Source organism: Eimeria acervulina, genomic scaffold (assembly GCF_000499425.1).
Source record: "Eimeria acervulina Houghton genomic scaffold, Eah_scaff289, whole genome shotgun sequence".
In the NCBI taxonomy this organism is placed as follows: domain Eukaryota; phylum Apicomplexa; class Conoidasida; order Eucoccidiorida; family Eimeriidae; genus Eimeria; species Eimeria acervulina.
The window spans coordinates 19,011-38,606 of NW_013549914.1; the positions used below are offsets into that span (position 1 = coordinate 19,011).

General features: G+C 40.1%; 3 protein-coding genes across 3 annotated transcripts in view; 1 reads left to right on the top strand and 2 right to left on the bottom strand.

Annotated features, from left to right (window-relative positions):
- Positions 1-3,699, bottom strand: part of EAH_00030990 (hypothetical protein, conserved) — a gene marked incomplete at both ends in the record, with an annotated part of 6,541 nt that extends 2,842 nt beyond the window's left edge. Inside the window, 6 exons of the mRNA XM_013396121.1 lie at positions 334-354; positions 727-1,077; positions 1,351-1,512; positions 1,801-1,915; positions 2,020-2,373; positions 2,721-3,699. Coding sequence (XP_013251575.1) covers positions 334-354; positions 727-1,077; positions 1,351-1,512; positions 1,801-1,915; positions 2,020-2,373; positions 2,721-3,699 — 1,982 coding nt within the window. The remainder of the gene's footprint in view (positions 1-333; positions 355-726; positions 1,078-1,350; positions 1,513-1,800; positions 1,916-2,019; positions 2,374-2,720) is intronic.
- A 1,981-nt stretch (positions 3,700-5,680) lies between these two features.
- EAH_00031000 (50S ribosomal protein L22, putative) lies at positions 5,681-6,421 on the bottom strand (the record flags this gene model as incomplete). The annotated part of the gene is made up of 1 exon (XM_013396122.1): positions 5,681-6,421. The coding sequence occupies one exon, from the start codon at positions 6,419-6,421 to the stop codon at positions 5,681-5,683; it is 741 nt and encodes a 246-aa protein (XP_013251576.1).
- Positions 6,422-7,124: 703 nt separating this feature from the next.
- EAH_00031010 (NADP-specific glutamate dehydrogenase, putative) lies at positions 7,125-9,147 on the top strand (the record flags this gene model as incomplete). The annotated part of the gene is made up of 4 exons (XM_013396123.1): positions 7,125-7,397; positions 7,601-7,795; positions 8,247-8,483; positions 8,866-9,147. 4 exons carry the CDS (start codon positions 7,125-7,127, stop codon positions 9,145-9,147), a joined length of 987 nt encoding a protein of 328 aa, XP_013251577.1.
- Between the last annotated feature and the right edge of the window lie 10,449 nt (positions 9,148-19,596).

Sequence of the window (19,596 nt, forward strand, 5' to 3'; positions counted from 1 at the left end):
GCATGCATGCAGGCATCCATTCACGAAAGCATCCATGCATGCAGGTGCATACATGCATCCATACAGCACACAGGCTTTCAGATCACGCAATAACAGCGACGACATCACCGACAAAACCCAGCAAGAGTCCTACACGCATGCACAGATAAACCAACAAACAGGAAAGCTGAGCCAGAGAGCCCTATCCAGCAACAAGAAGAAAGCAAACAAGAGCTGTAACGAACTCGCACAACACATGCACCGAAACAGAAAATTAAACAGGCAAATGCAATTACCTGGCGAAGGAGCCTTGTCAGGCCGGGGCTCTTCACATGGCCTAAAACATACGCTGACCAAGAGGCGCCGACTGAAGTACTGCAACAGACACACAAAATGCAACACAACACCCAAAGGCCAATCCTAAGGCACTCCGTGATCAACTAGAAACATTTACACATAAAAGAACAGCAACACATCATGAGTTAAGGTGTTCTCATCAACATAGCATACCTATACATAAACGCAGGTGCTAGTGAACACCCACCAATACGACGCATTTATACGTAAGCACATCACAGGAATACAACTATATGCTAATACATGATATATATATATATATATGCACGCCTTTGAATGCATGTTCATTCATAACAGGCAATATCCATATGAACACGTCTTGAGATGAACGTGAAGGTAAAAAACTGAATGGATACAGTTGCATCGTTTAGGGGGTCCTATACGCCTCACGTGTACAGCACAACAGGAATGCCGAGGCCCCTCATGGGATCTCCACTGTGGGCTGTTAATTCGACCTTCACAACCCGTACAGTTGAAGCTCTGACTGTCCGCATTTTCTGAACCTGCAAGAAGACAATGGGCAGCTCAGCTGCCGGCCGCTTCCCTGCATCTCCGCTTATCTCATCGAACACCTCCTCCAGATAACCATCCACAACCTCCCGCATCTTTCTTGCTATTTCCACGCCCACTGCCACCTTCAACTCCTGAGGCACCCGACGAGAAGAAGCCTCAAACGGACGAGGAACTCCCACTGTCACTGTGAAATCCAGACGCACAGCTCGGCTCGAACGGCCTTCCCGCCTAAACACAACAGCAGCAGCAGCAGCAAAGCCACCAGCAGCAGCAGAAGGGGGAAGTTGGGTGGTTTTCTTCATACAGATAAGCTCCTGTAGCGTTGTCGAGTGAACGGCAACGCCATCCAAGGGCGATATCAAGAAAGCCACAAAGACTCAATCCTACTCCCATCAGTAAACACTAAAGGCAATCAATCATTGTTCAATTTCAAAGACGCAGCCCTAATGCCCTACATCCGTACATATATATATATATACATATATATATATATATTCTCACCTGAATATGAATTCCCGCCCTTTACTTTTTGACTGGTGGCCGTGGCCGTTCATTTTCCTATTTTTTCTGCTTGTGCTGTTCACCTCCGCAGCAACACTGAGGTAAGCTCCCAACATGTTGTCTGGATCAGCTGCCATGAGAGAAGCAATCGTAGCGTACTCTCTGCAGCAACACAGGCATAAGACAAAAGAAACAAGGACAATCAGCAATACACGCAAACAAACACAAGAAGACACACACAGACAAATATACACTGAAGAAACGCATTACTACGCAAGCAGTAAACACACAAACACTGAAACGCAGATAATGCGCAACGGTGTGGGGCGTCAGTTCCATTAGAGGAAACACCAACAGTACAGACAGCTGCAATCGCCCCCCCTGTGGATATTCAGTCCTCAGCCCTGAATTTCTGTCAGCGCATGCAATTGATGCATGCATGCAACTCACGAGGTGCGAGAGCTGCCCAAATATATCAGCTTCGAGGGATTTTCAGATGCGCCGTTGCTGCTGCTGCTCGCCAGCACCTCGCCGATGGCAGACATGAGGGCAATTGCCTCCCGGCCTGAGAAATCAAAAACAAAACAGCAAACCCCGGCATATCCACGCCTGCATGCATCGGCAGTGTACGTAAGCGCAACACCTCCAAGGATACAGCTGCTCGCCTACTTGCTGTGTTCCTCGTGTAGAAGGAAATCGGCCCCGCGCCCCAGTCGACAGACTCCCTGCCGCGCAGATCGCAAACATTGTTGCTGCTGCTGCTGCTGTTGCTGCTGTGGTTTCCACTTGCAATCCACGCTCTCTCCAGCAGACGGTCCGAGAATCTGCTGGCGGCTTCAACTCCATCTCGTGCTGAAGTGGACAGCAGCACCGCAGGCCTCCTAGGTATGCCTTCACCGCCTTGCGATGAACCTTCTGCCTCAGGAGGCCCCAAAGATAACTGCAGCGCCAGGGCCGCCATTCCAGGGTACGCCGCTCCACAAGGCATTCGCGGGTCGTTCGGCTTCGGGTCCCCAATGCACACTGTACATACACCCCAGCAGCAACACAAGCAGCAGCAGGAGCAGTAGCAGCAATAGCAGCAGTAAAAACAGTATTAGCAGCGCACGAACAGCGGCTTGCATAGGAAAAAAGCAGCGGCAAATCAATCTCAGAACACAAACCAAAAAAAGGCAGAGACGAAGAGATGCACCAAGTTCCGCCGCTCTGTCCGCTCTGTACAAGGGCATGCAGTCGTTTGCACCTTCGTGAATAGGTGTTCAGAGTATGTAAATATGAATAGTATTGTAAATAAAATGATATGGTAGAAACGGAGGCAAATTATATATAGAGGCAATTTATACCCGGTGCTGCTCATGAAATAAACTTACGCCCTTGAAACAAGGCAGAGTCACCAACGGCAATCACCTGCACGGAATTTGGCTGAGCGTCCTTCCAAGCGCTGAAGACTCCGTTGCTGCGGGTGCTGGGCTTTGAGGTGTCTGTTGACCTGCTGCCTGGCGCAGCTTCTGCCGCTGAACCATACTGGGGTCTCTTGGAAGCACCACCATCAGACAAATTCAAGTAACCCGCCCCTCCCCCAACGTGCAACCGTTCTTGCTGCTGTTCATGCTGCTGTTGAATGCCTCCTTGAGCACCCTGAACTCCAGCAGCAGAACCACCACCAGCAGGAGCACTTGACTGCGGAGGTCCGAATATAGAGGAAATAACACCGGGTTGCCCTTTGCCCTGCATTGACAAGAGAACTGGTCCCTGAGAAAACCGCTGAGATTGATCCTGCGCCTGTTGCATGAGCGGCTGCTGCATAGGCTGAGGGTACTGTAGAGGCTGTTGCAGCAAGCTCGGTTGCGGTGGCTGCTGTTGCTGATACTGTAGCTGGGGCAGCTGCGGCTGCTGGGGCATTTGCTGCTGCATCTGTGGTTGCATCGTTCCAACTGAGGAAGAAAATGGCAGTGTTGGCGCAAAAGGTACTCTTGCTGTCCCAGTGGATGCAGTCCTCGGCGGGAAAGCCGCAGCACCTGCACCTGCAGGCAATCTGAATCCTCCCATGGGGCCCGTATTCGCCAGTCCTGGAGCTTGCTGTACCGGCGGCCCAACAAAGGGGCGGCTGTTGCTTCTGTTGGGGGGGGCTGGATGCGGATACTGCGGTTGGCCCCCCTGCATCAGACCGGGGGCTGGGGGCCACGGCTGGCCCCCTAACGTGTATGGGTTGTTGTTGGGTGGCCCATAGAAAGCAGCTTCAATTTGTTCACAGAAAATGTAGAAGAAGGCTGCAACGGCAGCAACAAAAAGAACGGACGCCTGGGGTTTCGAGGCCCGCGGGAGCGGGCGCTCTCCCGCGCAGGGCATCGTCGCTGACACCAACAAAGGCCGAGGAAGCTGCAGAGAGGAATAAGAGGCAAATTAATGAGTGAATAACGGGTTGAAAAAGAAGAGGATATGCATTTTAAACCTCTTGGAAGTACATTATGACGCCATTGCCGCCGGATCGTGGGCTGAAGGAAAGCCAAGTCCCATCGGTATTCGGAACGGTGCTTCCGGGCTGTATTGACACTTCGATATCCTCTCCTGCGCATGAAAGCAACAAATAGAAGTGGAGAGGCTTATTTTTCTTCATTTGCAATTGATAAGGAAGTCAAAGGAGTATGAGTTTGTCTGTCTACCTTCGGTCCAAGTTATGTATGCCCTTTCCTCTTCATGCTAGAGCTGCTACAACAGATGCAGCGGGAGACGGAAGCGTGTGTTCGTTCGAGTAAAACAAGTAAACTGTTTTATTATCGACTTCCTCCCAAGTTATTGCCAAATATTTACTCAGAAATGCGCAGGCTTTGCACTGTGTTGTGCTCAAGTTGTGTGTTTTTCTGCTAGCCTCACTTATCTCCTCTGGTGCTTGTGCGCGCACTATATGGAGTTAGCTCGTGAACTCTTTCTGGAGGAGACTAAGGGTGATCTTACTCTTGCTTAGCAACTGTCTTCTCCTGTTTCACTGTGTCAGTGCTTGCAACATAACGGGGGCCCGATGAAACTTGCATAAGGCGTCGTTGGTGGCTTACAACAGAAGTAGCAGCAAGGAGTGCTGCAACTAAGGTGATACAGAAACAGAGGCCCTCTCAGCTGTCTTCGATATCAGCCAATTAGGCTTCTGTGCCACTGTGTTCAGAGTTCATTATATACCTCTTTCTTGTCGTTCTTTGGCTGTGTTGCAACTCACAACTTCTCTTGGTTTTGAGTGTCAAAGAGAACTGTTGTTACAGCGCCACTTGTACACTCAGCTGCGTAGCGCCGAAGATGAAGCTATTCACTTGAACTCCTCCTTCATTTGCCACTATATCTAACCGGCGAGTAAACTTGAATTACATAAATTATAGAGAATTACATACTGGCGGAATCAAGCACTTCAAGACAATCTGCACTGGCACTTTTCAATTACTTCGTTAAATAAGAATAAAGGGGAAAACTATTATTTTATGAAAAAATAATACAGTAAACCACCGCCACGAGAAGCCGAACCCATGCCAACGCGTACGCGACTTCACTCAACAAATAAACATCTTTAATGCAGCATGCATCTGTTGTTGCTGTCTTTCATATGCTAAATTTCCTCCCCCTTACACAATCATTGTTATCCTTTTACTACTCATTGTATTGCGTTCAGAATTGCACTCGCCTGTAGTAACTGCAGCTTCTCTTGTTGCAATAACTGCTGTACTTTTGAACCTCTGCAAAAAATGAAAGAGATAATATCTCTCTACTGGCACCGCTGAAACTGCACCCACCACCATTCGCCCCTGTACACAACTAAGCATATATATATATATATATATATATATATATATATTATGGATGTTCTGCAGATACTCGCTACAAGATGTGTGTATGAAGACGTCCGGACAGATATGCAGAGGCATATATTTATATCGACACAAAAATCTGTTGTCCATACTCTAAAAAGATGCGCAACTTCGCCCCACAGGAGCAAATGGTTAAGAAGCAAAGCAACAAAGTATCATTTCAAAGAAGCAAACAAAAATGCTGCTGCGTGACAGGCAAGAAAGCATCAGATACACGAAAAAGAATTGTGTGTCGATGTCGTTACAACATCTACAATAAAACTTCAAAATGCTGGAAAGCTATACTTACGTACATTCAAGTCCCTAGGGAATGCAAGCACTAATGCTTTGGTGTTCTTCAGACGGCTTTTGCCCTGTTGTTGCTTGCATCGCCACACAGAAGAAAAGAGCAAAGCTCTGAGCAGGCTCCTACATATATATCTATATATGTATACACCAGAGTAATGCTCATCTAATATATATATATATATATAGTCTTCTTAGAACGCCTTGATGATGACTTTGATATGGGTTGTAGGTCTCCTCCAGATGTTCATTCTGCCTCGAGCCTTGAAGAAGGGCCTCTTCATGACGGGTCCGTTGGTGGCAGTCACCGAGACGAGCTGAGGTTTAATCTTTTGATCTCCGTGCAGATTCACTGCATTAGCAATCGCCGACTCAATTGCTCTAAACACAGCAAACGCAGGCCGCCGGGGGGAAGTAGCGAGATGCGCTAGAGCCCCAGCCAAGCTCTTCCCTCTCAACTCCTGAATAACGCGGCGCGTCTTGATAGGAGACAACCGTAAATACCTCGCGTTACACTCTACGTACGGAGGCGGCAACGTGCGTTCTAGTGCAGGGGCTCCACCATCAGCTGCCTCTGCCTCATCCAAGGTGATCGGGTCTGGAGGGGCGAGGAAGGACAGCTTCGCACAGAGCGCCGAGTCTGAAGCCAAGTGTATTTGCAGTAGCCTCTCGGTTGGAAAGGAAATGCGTGCAGGGGAGTTGACCGGAAAAACAGAAACGAAAGAGTGGCGGCTGTGCAAGCCCGAGGGGGAAACGCCCAGCTGATGAGGGAAACTCTGAGCCTCAGGAGGAGTCAGTGACGGTACTTTAGTTGTAAATAGAAGGCAAGAAGGCCTACGCTTCAAGGAATCTGCGGTGGCCTCAAGTATACAGGCGATCAAGAGGAGGGCAAGGCATGCGGAAATACGCACAGCCCACGAACGTGCTAAGCGCATCGTTGTGAGCAGCGACGTCTCCACAAGGTTAAAAACAACATGAAATTGATTGTTCCATTTTAAAAGCCAAAACTAAACAGAAGAACCAGCCTGAAAACCAACAAACAGTGCTTGATCTCACAGACAATGCATGCAGTGCCAGTGAGTGTTCCTCCCTACTTGTCTATACACCTGACCGTTGCTGTGCATTTAGGATGTTCTTCCATATCATTTCTTGTCTTCCACAGGTAAACTTGAAATTAAGTGCAACTAACATTGACAGACACATCATTTGTCAAGAGTTTTCCACGTTGTTGTTCTTGTCCTTATGAGTCGTCCGGCCGAATAATTCTAATAAGGCTCCTTCCTCCTCTTACACACCTCCGCAGGTACCACTGTACAATTCAGTGCTATCTTGGATTGAAATGAAGTGTGTTTGCGTGAAATAACACGTTAATTCTATTTCAAAGTGATAAGCAACGTTATCACGTCAGATTTCTCTCCTTTCATAATCTTTATCTATCCGTGTCAGTCATGCAGTGGTCTGTCTGCCTGTAGAGAAGCGCAAGGTGATAGCTGCCTTCATCTCCCCCACCCTCCTTCCTCGCTTAACCCCCCTAAGTACACCCGATGGTTCTTTGCATTGTCTTTTCTCTCCTAATGCAGTTTCTGCTCCGGTAACGGTTTTCTGCAGCTCCTTCCCCCCCGTGACGATTCAACCACAATGGAAGGAGACAGCCGCATTTCCCGTGAAATTACGGGTGCAGACACCCCGACAAACTGCGACGCGGAGCTTCGAATAAAGCGAATGGAGTTTCGAGTGAAGACGAGGAACGCTCTTCAGCCAGAGTTCTTGCAGGCTTTTACTGAGGTGTGCGACTCCTTGCGGCAATTTCTAACAAAAAACCCGCAATATATTCCTGCACTTGAGGCAATATCAGAGCCAGACCGCCTCATCACATTCAGAGTACCATGGTTTGATGATAAAGGCTCTCTGGTACGTCTGTGTTTACAGCACCTTCGGGTGTATTCGTGGCGTTGCTTATTGCATCTTGCTAGACTATCGCTGTTCCTGGTTTTTGTTGCATATTAAGTGCTTTATTATACCTCGTCTTCTAGCTTCTTGCAGCATCTTATCTGCTCTACTAAACTTCTTTTTCTTCTTTGTTGCAGCGTGTAAACTGCGGCTATCGCGTTCAGTTTAGCTCTGCAATTGGTCCCTGCAAGGGCGGTCTGCGTTTCCATCCCACGGTGTCTTTGTCTGTAATTAAGTTTCTGGGTTTTGAGCAAATATTCAAAAATAGTCTCACAGGCCTACCAATGGGAGGCGGCAAAGGCGGCTCTGACTTCGACCCCAAGGGGAAGTCCGTTGCTGAAATCCGCCGGTTCTGTCAGGTACATGCTGCAGCGCTCCTTTTGTTTGGAGCCTCTTCTTCTAAATATTCAATACTGCGGCTTATTTGCACAACAGTTCATCTTCTCGTCTGGTTGTTGCGTCATATATATATATATATGCATGTTTGTACATAATCTATACTACATGCATATTGTGGTTGATGTATCATTATATGTACGCTTGTGCATAATAATATATTACACGTAAATGTAAGTCTAAGCATACACTATGTTTAGAATGCATATGGTTAGGGTGGCATAGTGCTAAAATTTAATGAGTTTATTACAAGGGCGCTACTTTCTGCTGTCTTTTCAGTTTTGTGTTGAGTTGTGTTTTTTGTCTGGTGTGTAATGTACGGTTTGAAGGAAGACAAAATTTGTTGTTTTGTTTTCTATTTTGTGTTTTGTTTTAATTTTGTTTGTATTTGCGATTATTATTATTTTTTCTCAGAGTTTTATGACGGAGTTAGCAAAGCATATCGGCCCTTCCCGCGACGTCCCTGCTGGAGATATTGGAGTGGGAACGCGCGAAATAGGGTTTCTTTTCGGCCAATATAAACGGCTTTGTTCAAACTTCGAAGGAGCTCTCACAGGCAAAGACATCGGCTGGGGGGGTTCTGAAATACGCCCAGAAGCGACAGGATATGGATGTGCATATTTCGCTGAGAATGTGCTTGATCAGCTCCTCGTGAGGGAAGATAATGAATAAATATTACAACAAATACTAATATAAATGAAAAAGGAATTAATTGACAGACAGAATCCCAAAAAACAAAAGAATACTACACTGTAGCACCTCGCAGGAAATTCAAGAAATCGTGCACAATAATTATGTACGAGTGCTGTTATTATTATAGTATTGACATTATATTTAGAAATATAAGTAGATATTTTGTTCATATTGTTGTATTGATATTATTTTATTTTTATTCTTCTCGCTTTCCTTGCTTTTTTTCTATTCTTAGGGGAAACGCCGCCTTAGCCATCGACCGCCTCTTCTCCTCCTCCCTAGCGATTGCATTTGTTTGTTTCTTTGTTGTTTGTTTGCGTTTGTGTGTCTATGATTTCAGAATGACACTCTGAAGGGAAAGAAATGCATATTGAGCGGCTGCGGAAATGTAGCGGTGTACTGCGCTGAGAAGCTGCTGGAAATGGGGGCTGAGGTGTTAACTCTTAGTGACAGCTCAGGAACAATATATTGTTCTGCAGGTTTCTCTAAAGAGGAAATTCGAACAATTAAAGAAGCAAAAGCGACAGATAGAGCAGTCAGAGTCGAGGCCTTTGCAAATGTAGGAACAAAGAAAACAACAGAAGACAATGGCTTCACAAATATGAAAGGAATATCTTCATAACCCTCTTTCTCCACAGCTTCGTTTATTTGTTTACTTGCTTATTTAGTTATTTGTTCATTGTCAGCCGTAAATCCGCACTATCCTTCTCTTATTCATCTGTTTTTCGTTTATCGTTTATCATTTTTGCTTTTGTTTTAACTCAGGGGGAATCAGTAGTTTTTGAACGAAGAGGAACACCCTGGTCTGTTGCCGCTGATTTAGCGTTTCCATGCGCTAAGGAGAACGAAATAGGAGAAGAAGCAGCAGTTTTAATGTGCAAGAATGGATGCAGAGTGGTGATAGAGGGCGCTAATATGCCTTTAACACCCAAAGCCATCGAAGTATTCACAAAAAATAATGTCATCGTCTGCCCTGCAAAAGCAGCAAATGCCGGTACTTCTCATCACATCCCCATTAAGAGGAAAACCAAAAGATATCCGAATTTCCTGTTGAATTCACCTTCATTAGTTTTTATTCGTAAACAATCTGCAGCTTTTTGCAGTTGTTGAAGGAAGATGCAGTGCAACAGACAGCACGGCATGTCATATATATATATTTGTCTATGCGCGTTTATGTTTAATGATGCCTCTGTTACCTTACTTATATATCATTGAATTTCACTCCCTAAGTCATTAAATCTCAGTTGCTCCTTCTTAACTGGCTTTGTCTTCTTCGCATTTCTCCTATAATACGTTCACAGAAGTCTCCCCGCATGGTTATTAAATTATCTCTTCGCACTTAAATATTTGATTGAGAAACACTGCATAATAATATAATAATAATAATCCTCAAAATTACAGGCTGCAATTATTTTTGAAAGCCTTTGAAGCTAAATGCCTTTCCTCCTTTCTTTTTTATATTTTTCTATCTTTTTATTTTTTTCTTTTTCTCTTATTTGCTTAATGCATTTCTGTATTTCTGAACAGGAGGTGTTGCTGTTAGTGGATTGGAGATGAGTCAAAACGCAATGAGATTAAAATGGAGTCGGAAGGAAGTAGACGAACGTCTTCATCAAATAATGAGAGAAATATTTGAAAAATGCAGAAAAGCAGCAAAAGAATTCGGAAAAGATGAAAAGGATTTAATTGCAGGAGCAAATGTAGCGGGTTTTCGTAAAGTTGCAGATGCATTTATTGCAGAGGGTTTTGTTTGATATTGCTCTGCTTAATAGGTTTGCAATTCATGTGTCTTTATTAATATTTAATCTTTGGTATTAAAATATACATATTATTAAATATTTACTACTATATTATAAACATAGTGGCATTCATTATGAAACGCTTTACGCGTCATATATATATATATATATATATATATATATATGAGGTTTCTCTCTTACGTGTTGAAGCCTCATTGCAAGTAGCGAACAGCTGCATGCATGCAGTATTCTTTTGTAGTGTTAGCCATTTGTATATAATATAATATAGTATAATTTATTATTGTTAAGATTTATGTTTTTGAGAATGTGTGATCTCTTGTCTCCAAAGGAGTTTACTTATCCTTGCAATTCAGACGCCCTTATATTTATTTCATTTCCTCTTCTTTACCTGTCATTTGCATTATTATGCAAAATGCTGTTTGCTGCATTTTCATCTTCTAATTGAGAAGAGGTGGCTTTGTCTTTATAAGTTATTTCTCTTCAACACGATGGAGCCGCTCTTCTACTGCAGTATTTTTGTGTTCTGCATTATTAAAAACATATATCCCTCTGCCTATTTTATTTCAGGGTTTATTCAGGGTTTAGGGTTTAGGGTTTAGGGTTTAGGGTTTTGCTGTGCAAACAAGGGTTTCAAAACTAGAAGCCAACATAATGAGAAATTAATACTGCCAGCGTCTGCGCGGTGTATATTTATTTATAAATTCATAAATATACAAACAAAGCAACAATTACATTAGAAAAGCAAGCTACATTGCAGTATACCTTTAAAACTATTAAAACTATTTAGTAAATATTATTTTTATCGTACACCTAAAGAGACTACAAGCGAATTATAATATTTTCTGCAAGACAAAAGAAGAGCGCACTCTCGCTCATTTAATTCTCCTTAGAGAGGTTAGTTAAAGAAACTTTCAGGATCTGTTTATCAAAACGTATTCTATTAATAGACGCTGAGAGTTATATTAATCATCATATATAATATATGTAATATATGTTACATGCATACATACATACGTAGATATATATATATATATAGTTGAGGCATCATTATCATCCAGACGCTGCGTTGTTTCGCTATATCGCAGCAACTTGAATAATTGGGTTAAAGACAATCAAGAGATAAATAAAAACAAAAATAATAAAACTGAGGGTGAACGGCTATGCACGCACAACGCGCTGCTCACCTGTACGGATACATTCAAGTTCGTGTGTATACACCGTACGTGTGCAAACATACGAGTATATTTACATAGTATGCTACATGTACACATGTATATATATATATATATATATTTTAGAATGCTCAGGCCGTTAGAGCTAAACCAGAGGCGGAGAGAACGAAACTATCATGTCTTAGAATTATTTGTTTGAATGAATTTTTCATGTATTCGGGAGAAGCTGCAAAATAGTGGATCTAATCGCCTCAGTGCAATATATATATATATATATATATATATATATATGCATATATATATACCCCCCTACATTATATATATAATGTAGGGGGTGCATTTATATACTCTTATACTTGGACGAGTATCTGCAAACTATTAGCACTTCTCTGTATATTTGCATATATTAGATATTACGAACTGCAGTTTTGCACGAGCGGCAAACGGTAGTTGTGTCTGTCTGCTGTGTTCAGTTATATTTTAAAGCTTTTTGCTCTAACGCTAAGTATTCGAATTAGCGTTTAATAATTTTGTTTGTGTTTGTTAGGGGTAAAGGGTTTATTTAGGTTGGTGTACTCATGTTTGAGTGCTGTCCATACAGCTCAGACAGAGAGCCACGCTGGGAGTTTGCGTTTACTGGGAAACGAAAGTTTTTAATTCCTCTATTGGTGTTCTATTTAGCGAATGATATATTCTTTGTCCTGCTGAAATGATAAACAAATTGAATCTTCTTTGTTCGGAGTCTGCACGCGGAATCTTCGCTGCTGCTGATGCATACAACAACCCCCTAGAGCAGTATAAACTCAGAAACCTCATTGGGGGCTTAGAGTCTTAATTGCTAAGATCAGAGGATATTCATGTAGATAAGCTTCATTATGACTTTGTATAGAGTGCATTATTCTTGAAATGAACAAATATTTCAAAGATTGGAGGTGCTTACTGTTGGGCAGAGCCGGGCTGTACATACACCGCGCATGCGGTCAGATTGGTAGGCGCTTCGTTTAATGATGAACGAAAGTCATTCAAAATATGAATATAATTATTTCCTGAGATTCTTTTGTGAACATTTGTGTCAAATAAATGAAAAGTGGCTCATTTTCATGGCTTTTCCTCTTATTGAATTGCTGCTTCCCTCGCAGCGAGTCGGCTTAGAGCGTATATACAACGGTTGTTCTGCTTCCACCAGAACGCAGTTAGTGTTGTGCGATTTAATTGTTTTTCTTACAAGTGCATAATTATCAAATTTGTTCTACTTGTGGGGTCTAGCGGCTTGGAACAGACAAAGAAGAGGCTCGAGGAAGCAAACAAAGGAGAAAAAAAGACAGAGCAGGAAGGAGCTTTCTTCCGCAGCATTTCTTACTCAGTGAGCTGCGCCTTCTTTAAACTTCATACACTATCCTTGAGAGAACATTGTTTTTTTAGGCTCAACCTTGGAGCTGCAGAGACCCTGCAGGCATCATATCTCATCAGTTATTTGTATTATTTCTGCATTTTCTTTCGCTTCCCCCTCAAGGCAAATAGCAATAGCATTGAAACAAAGTGGCTTTTCCGCTGTCTCTAAACTAAGCCAAAAGCCGTGCAGTGCACGCAGCAGCAGCAGCAGCAGCAGCAGCAGCTGTCTTTATGCTGCAGCGTGCGTGCAGCACGAGGGCATATTGAGTTGCATATAATATACTTCTGTATATCCTTATACAGCGGAACGTATACAAACTTCATCTGATTATCTCTTTAGATAAGTTTATACACCTCAAGCTCTTCAAGAATGAGCAGCAGACAAAGAGGCCCTCTCGTGTATTGGGAGAAACAAGGGGCAGGCCGCATGTGCGCTCTGCACTGTCTTAACTCTGTGCTGCAGGTAAGGTGTCTACTGCTTTATCTTCTTCTCTTTTGCAGCAGCACAGCGCTTGTTGTATGCTATTATACTACTTACAATATGCATTATGCTTTCTAAACCCTCCGCTGATCCCATGCATGCATATATATACTATAATTATTTCATTATATTTTATTATTATATATTGTATACATATACTATTATTATTTCATTATATATTCTTATTATTTATTGTAGATTGCTGCAGAAATTCTTGTATTTTAATGAGTTTATGAAGACAAATGTTTTTATGCGAACAAAACAACAACATCTTTTTTTCATTAGTTTCTCTTGGGGTGTATAGACATGATATATATGCTTTAAAGGTGTGTTAGATTTCAGGAAGAAAAGATATTACTGATGCTTTTAAAAATGCAAGAAAAATGCATGCATTCATGCATGCATGCATGCATACATTCATGCATGCATTCATGCATGCATTTTTTTTTTGTTGGTGCAGGGGCCTTACTTCACTGAAGCGGAATTATCTTCTATAGGCATGGAACTCGATCAAAAAGAACGCCAACTTATGGCAGAAGGAGGTTAGCTGCATGCAATACTTGCTGCTGCATGCAGCGCATGCAATCCTTGCTGCTGCATGCAATCCTCACTGTTTTATGCAATCCTTGCTGCTTCATGCAGCGCATGCAATCCTTGTTGCTGCATGCAATCTTTGCTGCTGCGTGGGGCTGCTGTTGCATGCAGTTTCAGTTAATGTGCGCTGGAATGATGATAGCCACAGTAGATAGAGGGTGTGAGCTGTTGCTGCAGCTAATGGTGTGTGCATGCATTTTGTTTGCAGTCTTAGACTGCATCATTTCCTTGTTGTTGCTGTTGTTGTGTTTGTATTACATTGTTTATTTCGATGTGCTGTATATTATATTACTTCTTCTGTTTTTATTGCTATTAGTAATATATATCTATACGTATATATTATGCATGCATGCATACTTGTACTTGTTGCAATCATCCCTCTTCTTTTTTTTGTTTTTCTTTCCAGCTGAGATATTGATTAAATATGCATCTTGCATTTTGTTTAGAAACCCTTAAGCGTAATACTGCTAATTATAATTAATTATTATATAGATTATACTAATATGAGATATTAGATATGCAAAACCCTAATGTTTATTATTGCTTGACCTATCGTCTTTACAGTTATTATGCTGGCTGCACGGTTTCTTTGAGCAGAATTAGCAAACAAAGTCAAATAAATTATCTGTTTGATGCAAATATAGTTTAATTAAACAAGAGAATAAATAATATGTCTTTTTTTGATTAAATACACTGAAGCATAACAGTAGAAAACTGCCGAAGAATTTCACACGACCCAACGACTTAAACTGCATTATCGCTTTTTCTTTGAACGAAATAAAATAATATATTTATATTTAAATTATAATTATTGCATGGCTGCATTATCTGTATTTCTTTGAACGAAATAAAATAATAAATATAAATTATTATAATTGCATGTCTGCATGATCTCTATCTCCCTTTGAATGAAATACAATACTAAAATAAACTATGAAATGATGATTATTATATTATTGCAGGTACACATTCAGAAGACTATCAGGCGTTTATAGCAGAAGGAAGCGGAAATGTAGCAGCCGACGGTTATTTTAATATTAGCGTCTTGATTGAATGCTTGCGGAGAAAAAGAATTCTCTGCATTTGTCAAAAACATGCAGGAGAACATGAAGATGAAGGCATTGACTTCGGATTCATTTTAAACCATTCCGATCACTGGCTCGCACTTCGCCGCGTACACGGGACCTGGTAATATATATATAATATATATATAATATATAATATATATATAATATATGTTTATATATATGTATATATAATATATAATATGTATGTATAATGTATATAATATATGTTTATATATATGTATATATAATATATATATATATATATGTATTGCCAGGTTCCGTGTCCGTGCGATATATATAATATATATAATTTATATTATATATATATTATATATATATTATATACATATTATATATATTGTATATATTATATATATATTGTATATATTATATATATATATACAATATATATATTATATATGTATTACTGTGCATGGCATGGGTTTGATAGTGTGTGTGCATTTATTTTAAAAAAGTTGTTGTATTGTTTGATTTGTTTTAGAGTTTATATCTGTCTTGTGTTTATTTTAGGTATAACTTAGACAGCATGAAGGCAGCGCCGACGCCGATATCAAATTTTCATCGAAATGCATTTCTTAGTTCTCTCAAAGATCAGGGTTATACTGCATTTGTTGTAAAACCGCAAGTAGGAGATCTGCCAGCCCCAGGCGGCCTGCAGACCCGCAGCAACAATCAGTTCTATTTAACTCTCAGCGAAATAGAAGGTTAGGCCAAACAACATCCATGCATGCGCCTCTTGTTGCTGCAGCAGCAGCACCAGCAGCAGCAGAATCAGAAGCAGAAGCACCAGCAGTAACAGCAGAAAATTAAGCGAAAAACCAACTCCGGAAGCAATAGCTGCTGTGTCTGCTGCTGCAGCTATAGCTGCAGCACCAGACACAGCAGAAGTAGAAGCCCCAGCAACAACAGAAGCAACAGCAACACCAGCAGCAGCAGCAGCAGCAGCAGCATTTGTTTCTCGCACGAAGGCAGGATGTGCTGCTGCATGCATTAAACTCATTATTTTTTGTCTATTGCTGCATTTTCCTGTTGTCTTTATTATCATTATTATATATATATAATATGTAATATATAGATGTATATATATATATATTTATTTATTTACTTATGAATTCTCTTCTGCTACTCAGAGCTACACCGGAAGGCAGCAGAGGAGGAGGGCCAAGGAGCACAACGGGCTGGCAGCAGCAGCAGCAGCAACGATGTATGCTTTAGCTGTCTCTTTGTGTCTTGCTCATTCATATCTGCTGCTGTTTCTTTTCTTTATCTTTCATTGCTCTGCATCTGTCTATCTATCTTTATCTATCTTTTTCTCTCTGTCTCATACTCTCTCCTTCTCTGTCTCCTCACTGCAACCCTCAACCCCCTGCCTTTCCCTGCAGCAGCAGCAGCAGCAGCTGCTGCTGCTGCTGCAGTTGCTGTTGCTGTTGCTGCTGCATTGCTGTTATAGTCTGTTTATTTGATATCTGCTGCTTCATTCCTCTTCTCTCTTTTTTCTTTGTGGCTTCTTGGCAGCGATTTGTTTATTTATTTATTTTTCTGTTTTATTATTTTATTATTTCTTTTTATTTTATTTATGTTTTTATTTATTTATTTTTTTTATCGTTTTGTTTGTGTTAATATTTGTCTGTGTTTTCTTTTACATTTCTTTGTCTCCTCCTGAATTGAAATTTTGTGCATTTCTTTTTATTTTATATTTTTCTTTATTTATATTATTATTTATTATTTATCTTAATTTAATTTAATTTAATTTAATTTATTATTTTGTTTCTTAGACAGAAGTAAGAAGCTTCTTAGCCAGCCGACCGCGCGGCCAAGGGCAGCACGTCTGGCCGGAAGGAGGGGGCTAGTGAGTGCAGCAACCCTAAATATAAATATAAATATAAATATAAATATAAATATAAATATAAATATAAATATAAATATAAATAATAAATAGAAATAGTAAATAGAAATAGAAATAATAAATATAAATATAAATAATAAATGTAAATAATAAAAATAAATGCTAATAGTGTAAGTATTAATAGTAATATAAATAATAGTATGAACATAAATGTTAATAGTAATATAACTAAAAATACAAATATAAATATAAATATTAATATTAAAACAAATATAAATATAAACGGAGACAGCGTGCAGCAGAGAGGAGAAGCCTTTCTTATAGTATACTCTTTCTGTTTTTATTGTAAGATGATAGATTAAATTATTTTTATAATAAATAATTAATTATATTAAGAAAGAAGAAGACAGATAAACGATAAAAGAGAGAGTTAGGAGGAGACAGATAGAAATACACTGTAAGAAGCAAACGCATGCACCGATTAAATTTTTATTTTTGCTGTCTCTCTGTCTCCTCTCCATAGGTAAATATATAAAATCAGCCTTTCTGCTTTTCTTTCTTTTGTCTGCTTTGCTTTGTTTGTTTTTGTTTGTTTGTTTGTTTTTGTTTGTTTATCTGCTTTCTTGCACATCTTTATCTGTCTCCTTTCTTAATCTGTTTTTATTCTTAATCTCTGCTTTCTTTTATCTGTCTCCTTATTAATATTTATCTTTTTAATTTATTTTTCAACTGTCTCCGTCTCTTCTTTCTTGTTATATTGTCTCTCTTTATCTGTTTGTAAATGCCTCTATGTTTTATCTGTCTTTGTTTAAAAAAGTATATATATATATATATATAAATACACTGTCTCTATCTGTCTCCTTTCTCTGTCTCTCTTCTGCTTCTATTGCTGCAGCCGTCTGACAGCAGATGCCCCGTCTGCTGCAGTATCTGCTGCTGCTGTAAATGAAGAAGAAGATCCAGAACTACAAGAAGCTATTCGGCTTTCAATGGAGTGCTATAAAAATGTATCTACCAGGGTTTAGGGTTTAGGGTTTAGGGTTTAGGGTTTAGGGTTTTAGGGTTTTAGGGTTTTAGGGTTTTAGGGTTTTAGGGTTTAGGATTTGGAGGTTTAGGGTTTGTTGAGTAGAGGAGGTAGGAGAGCTTCCCTGCAGAGCCTTCTACAGCAGAGGAAGGAGTGATTAGGGTTTAGGGTTTAGGGTTTAGGGTTTAGGGTTTGTTTAATGTTATTACAGGAGGTAGCAGAGCCCCCTCCAGAGCCTTCTGCATCGGAGGAAGGAGTTGTTAGGGTTTTTTTGCGTCTGCCTTCGGGTGCACGTTTGTCTCGCCTGTTTAGACAGACAACAGAGATGAAGGTGAATACAGCTTTAAACCCTAAACCCTAAACCCTAAACCCTAACCCTAGCACAAACTCCTGCACACGTCTCTTCTGCCTTGGGGATTGGATCCGTATTCTGATGCTGCTGCTCGTGCTGCTGCTGCTGCTGCTGCTGCTACTGTGTATGTATGTATGTTGCTTTTCTATGCATGCTGCTGCTTGTTGTTTGCTGCCTCCTTTGTTCGTTTGTCTTCGTTTGTCTGCTGCTCATTTTATCTCCTTTTGCTTCATTTGCAATTATATTATGCGGAGACGCAAAGCAACCTCAGCAGCAGCAGCAGCAACGGCAGCAGCAACAGCAGCAGCAGCAGCAGCAGCAGCAACAGCATGAGCAGCAATAACAGCAACAGCATTCTCAGCAGCAGCAGGACAAGCAGCAGCAGCAGCAGGACAAGCAGCAGCAGCAGCAGCAGCAGACCGGTATATATGGTAGTTTGATTTTTGCGATTTGTTTGCAGCAAATATTTAATTGGGTTGTCTTTGAAAGTCATAACAGAGAAGGCCTCCCGCCTTTAACTCCTTTGTCTTCTTTTTCTCTTATTCAAACCTTCCCCAGGTTTGTTATGCACCTTAAACCCTCAGGGTTTAGGGTTTAGGGTTTAGGGTTTAGGGTTTAGGGTTTAGGGTTTAGGGTTTAGGGTTTTAGGGTCACTATATAGTGGTATATATATTCTATCTAATACTTGCGTATATTATATAAAAATATATAACATGTTGTACAGATTATTATATAAAATGTTGTATTAGAAATTATTATTATTATTATATTATATATATAAACTATACTGTAAAATATAGAGTATTATATAAATATAAAATACTGTATAAAACATAAAATATAAAGCAGCACTATTTAAATATAAATTAAAATAAAGCATTATATTTATATAGATTATTATATAAACATACAGTACTAGATAAAATATAAAACATTATATATAATATGTATATATAATATTATTTTTTAAATACAATGTAAAAGATTATAAAAGATTATATTTATATAAACCATTTATATATATACTTATTTATATCTTTATTTATTTATATATTTATTTATATATTTATTTATATATTTATTTACTTATTTATTTATATTTATTTATATATTTATTTATTTATTATTTCGCAGGCGTCGCTTCTGTTGGTTGACCGGAAAGATGTTTTTGTTTGTCCCCGACAAAGAAGTGAGAATAACTAAAAATAAATATTTAATTATTTTTAATTATTTTTAATCATTTTTAATTATGTTTAATTATTTTTATTTATTTTCATCTCTTTTTATCTCGGCATGCAAGCCTTTCTCTCTGGTGGCGCTGCAGTATGCTCTTATATATATATATATATATATATATATATA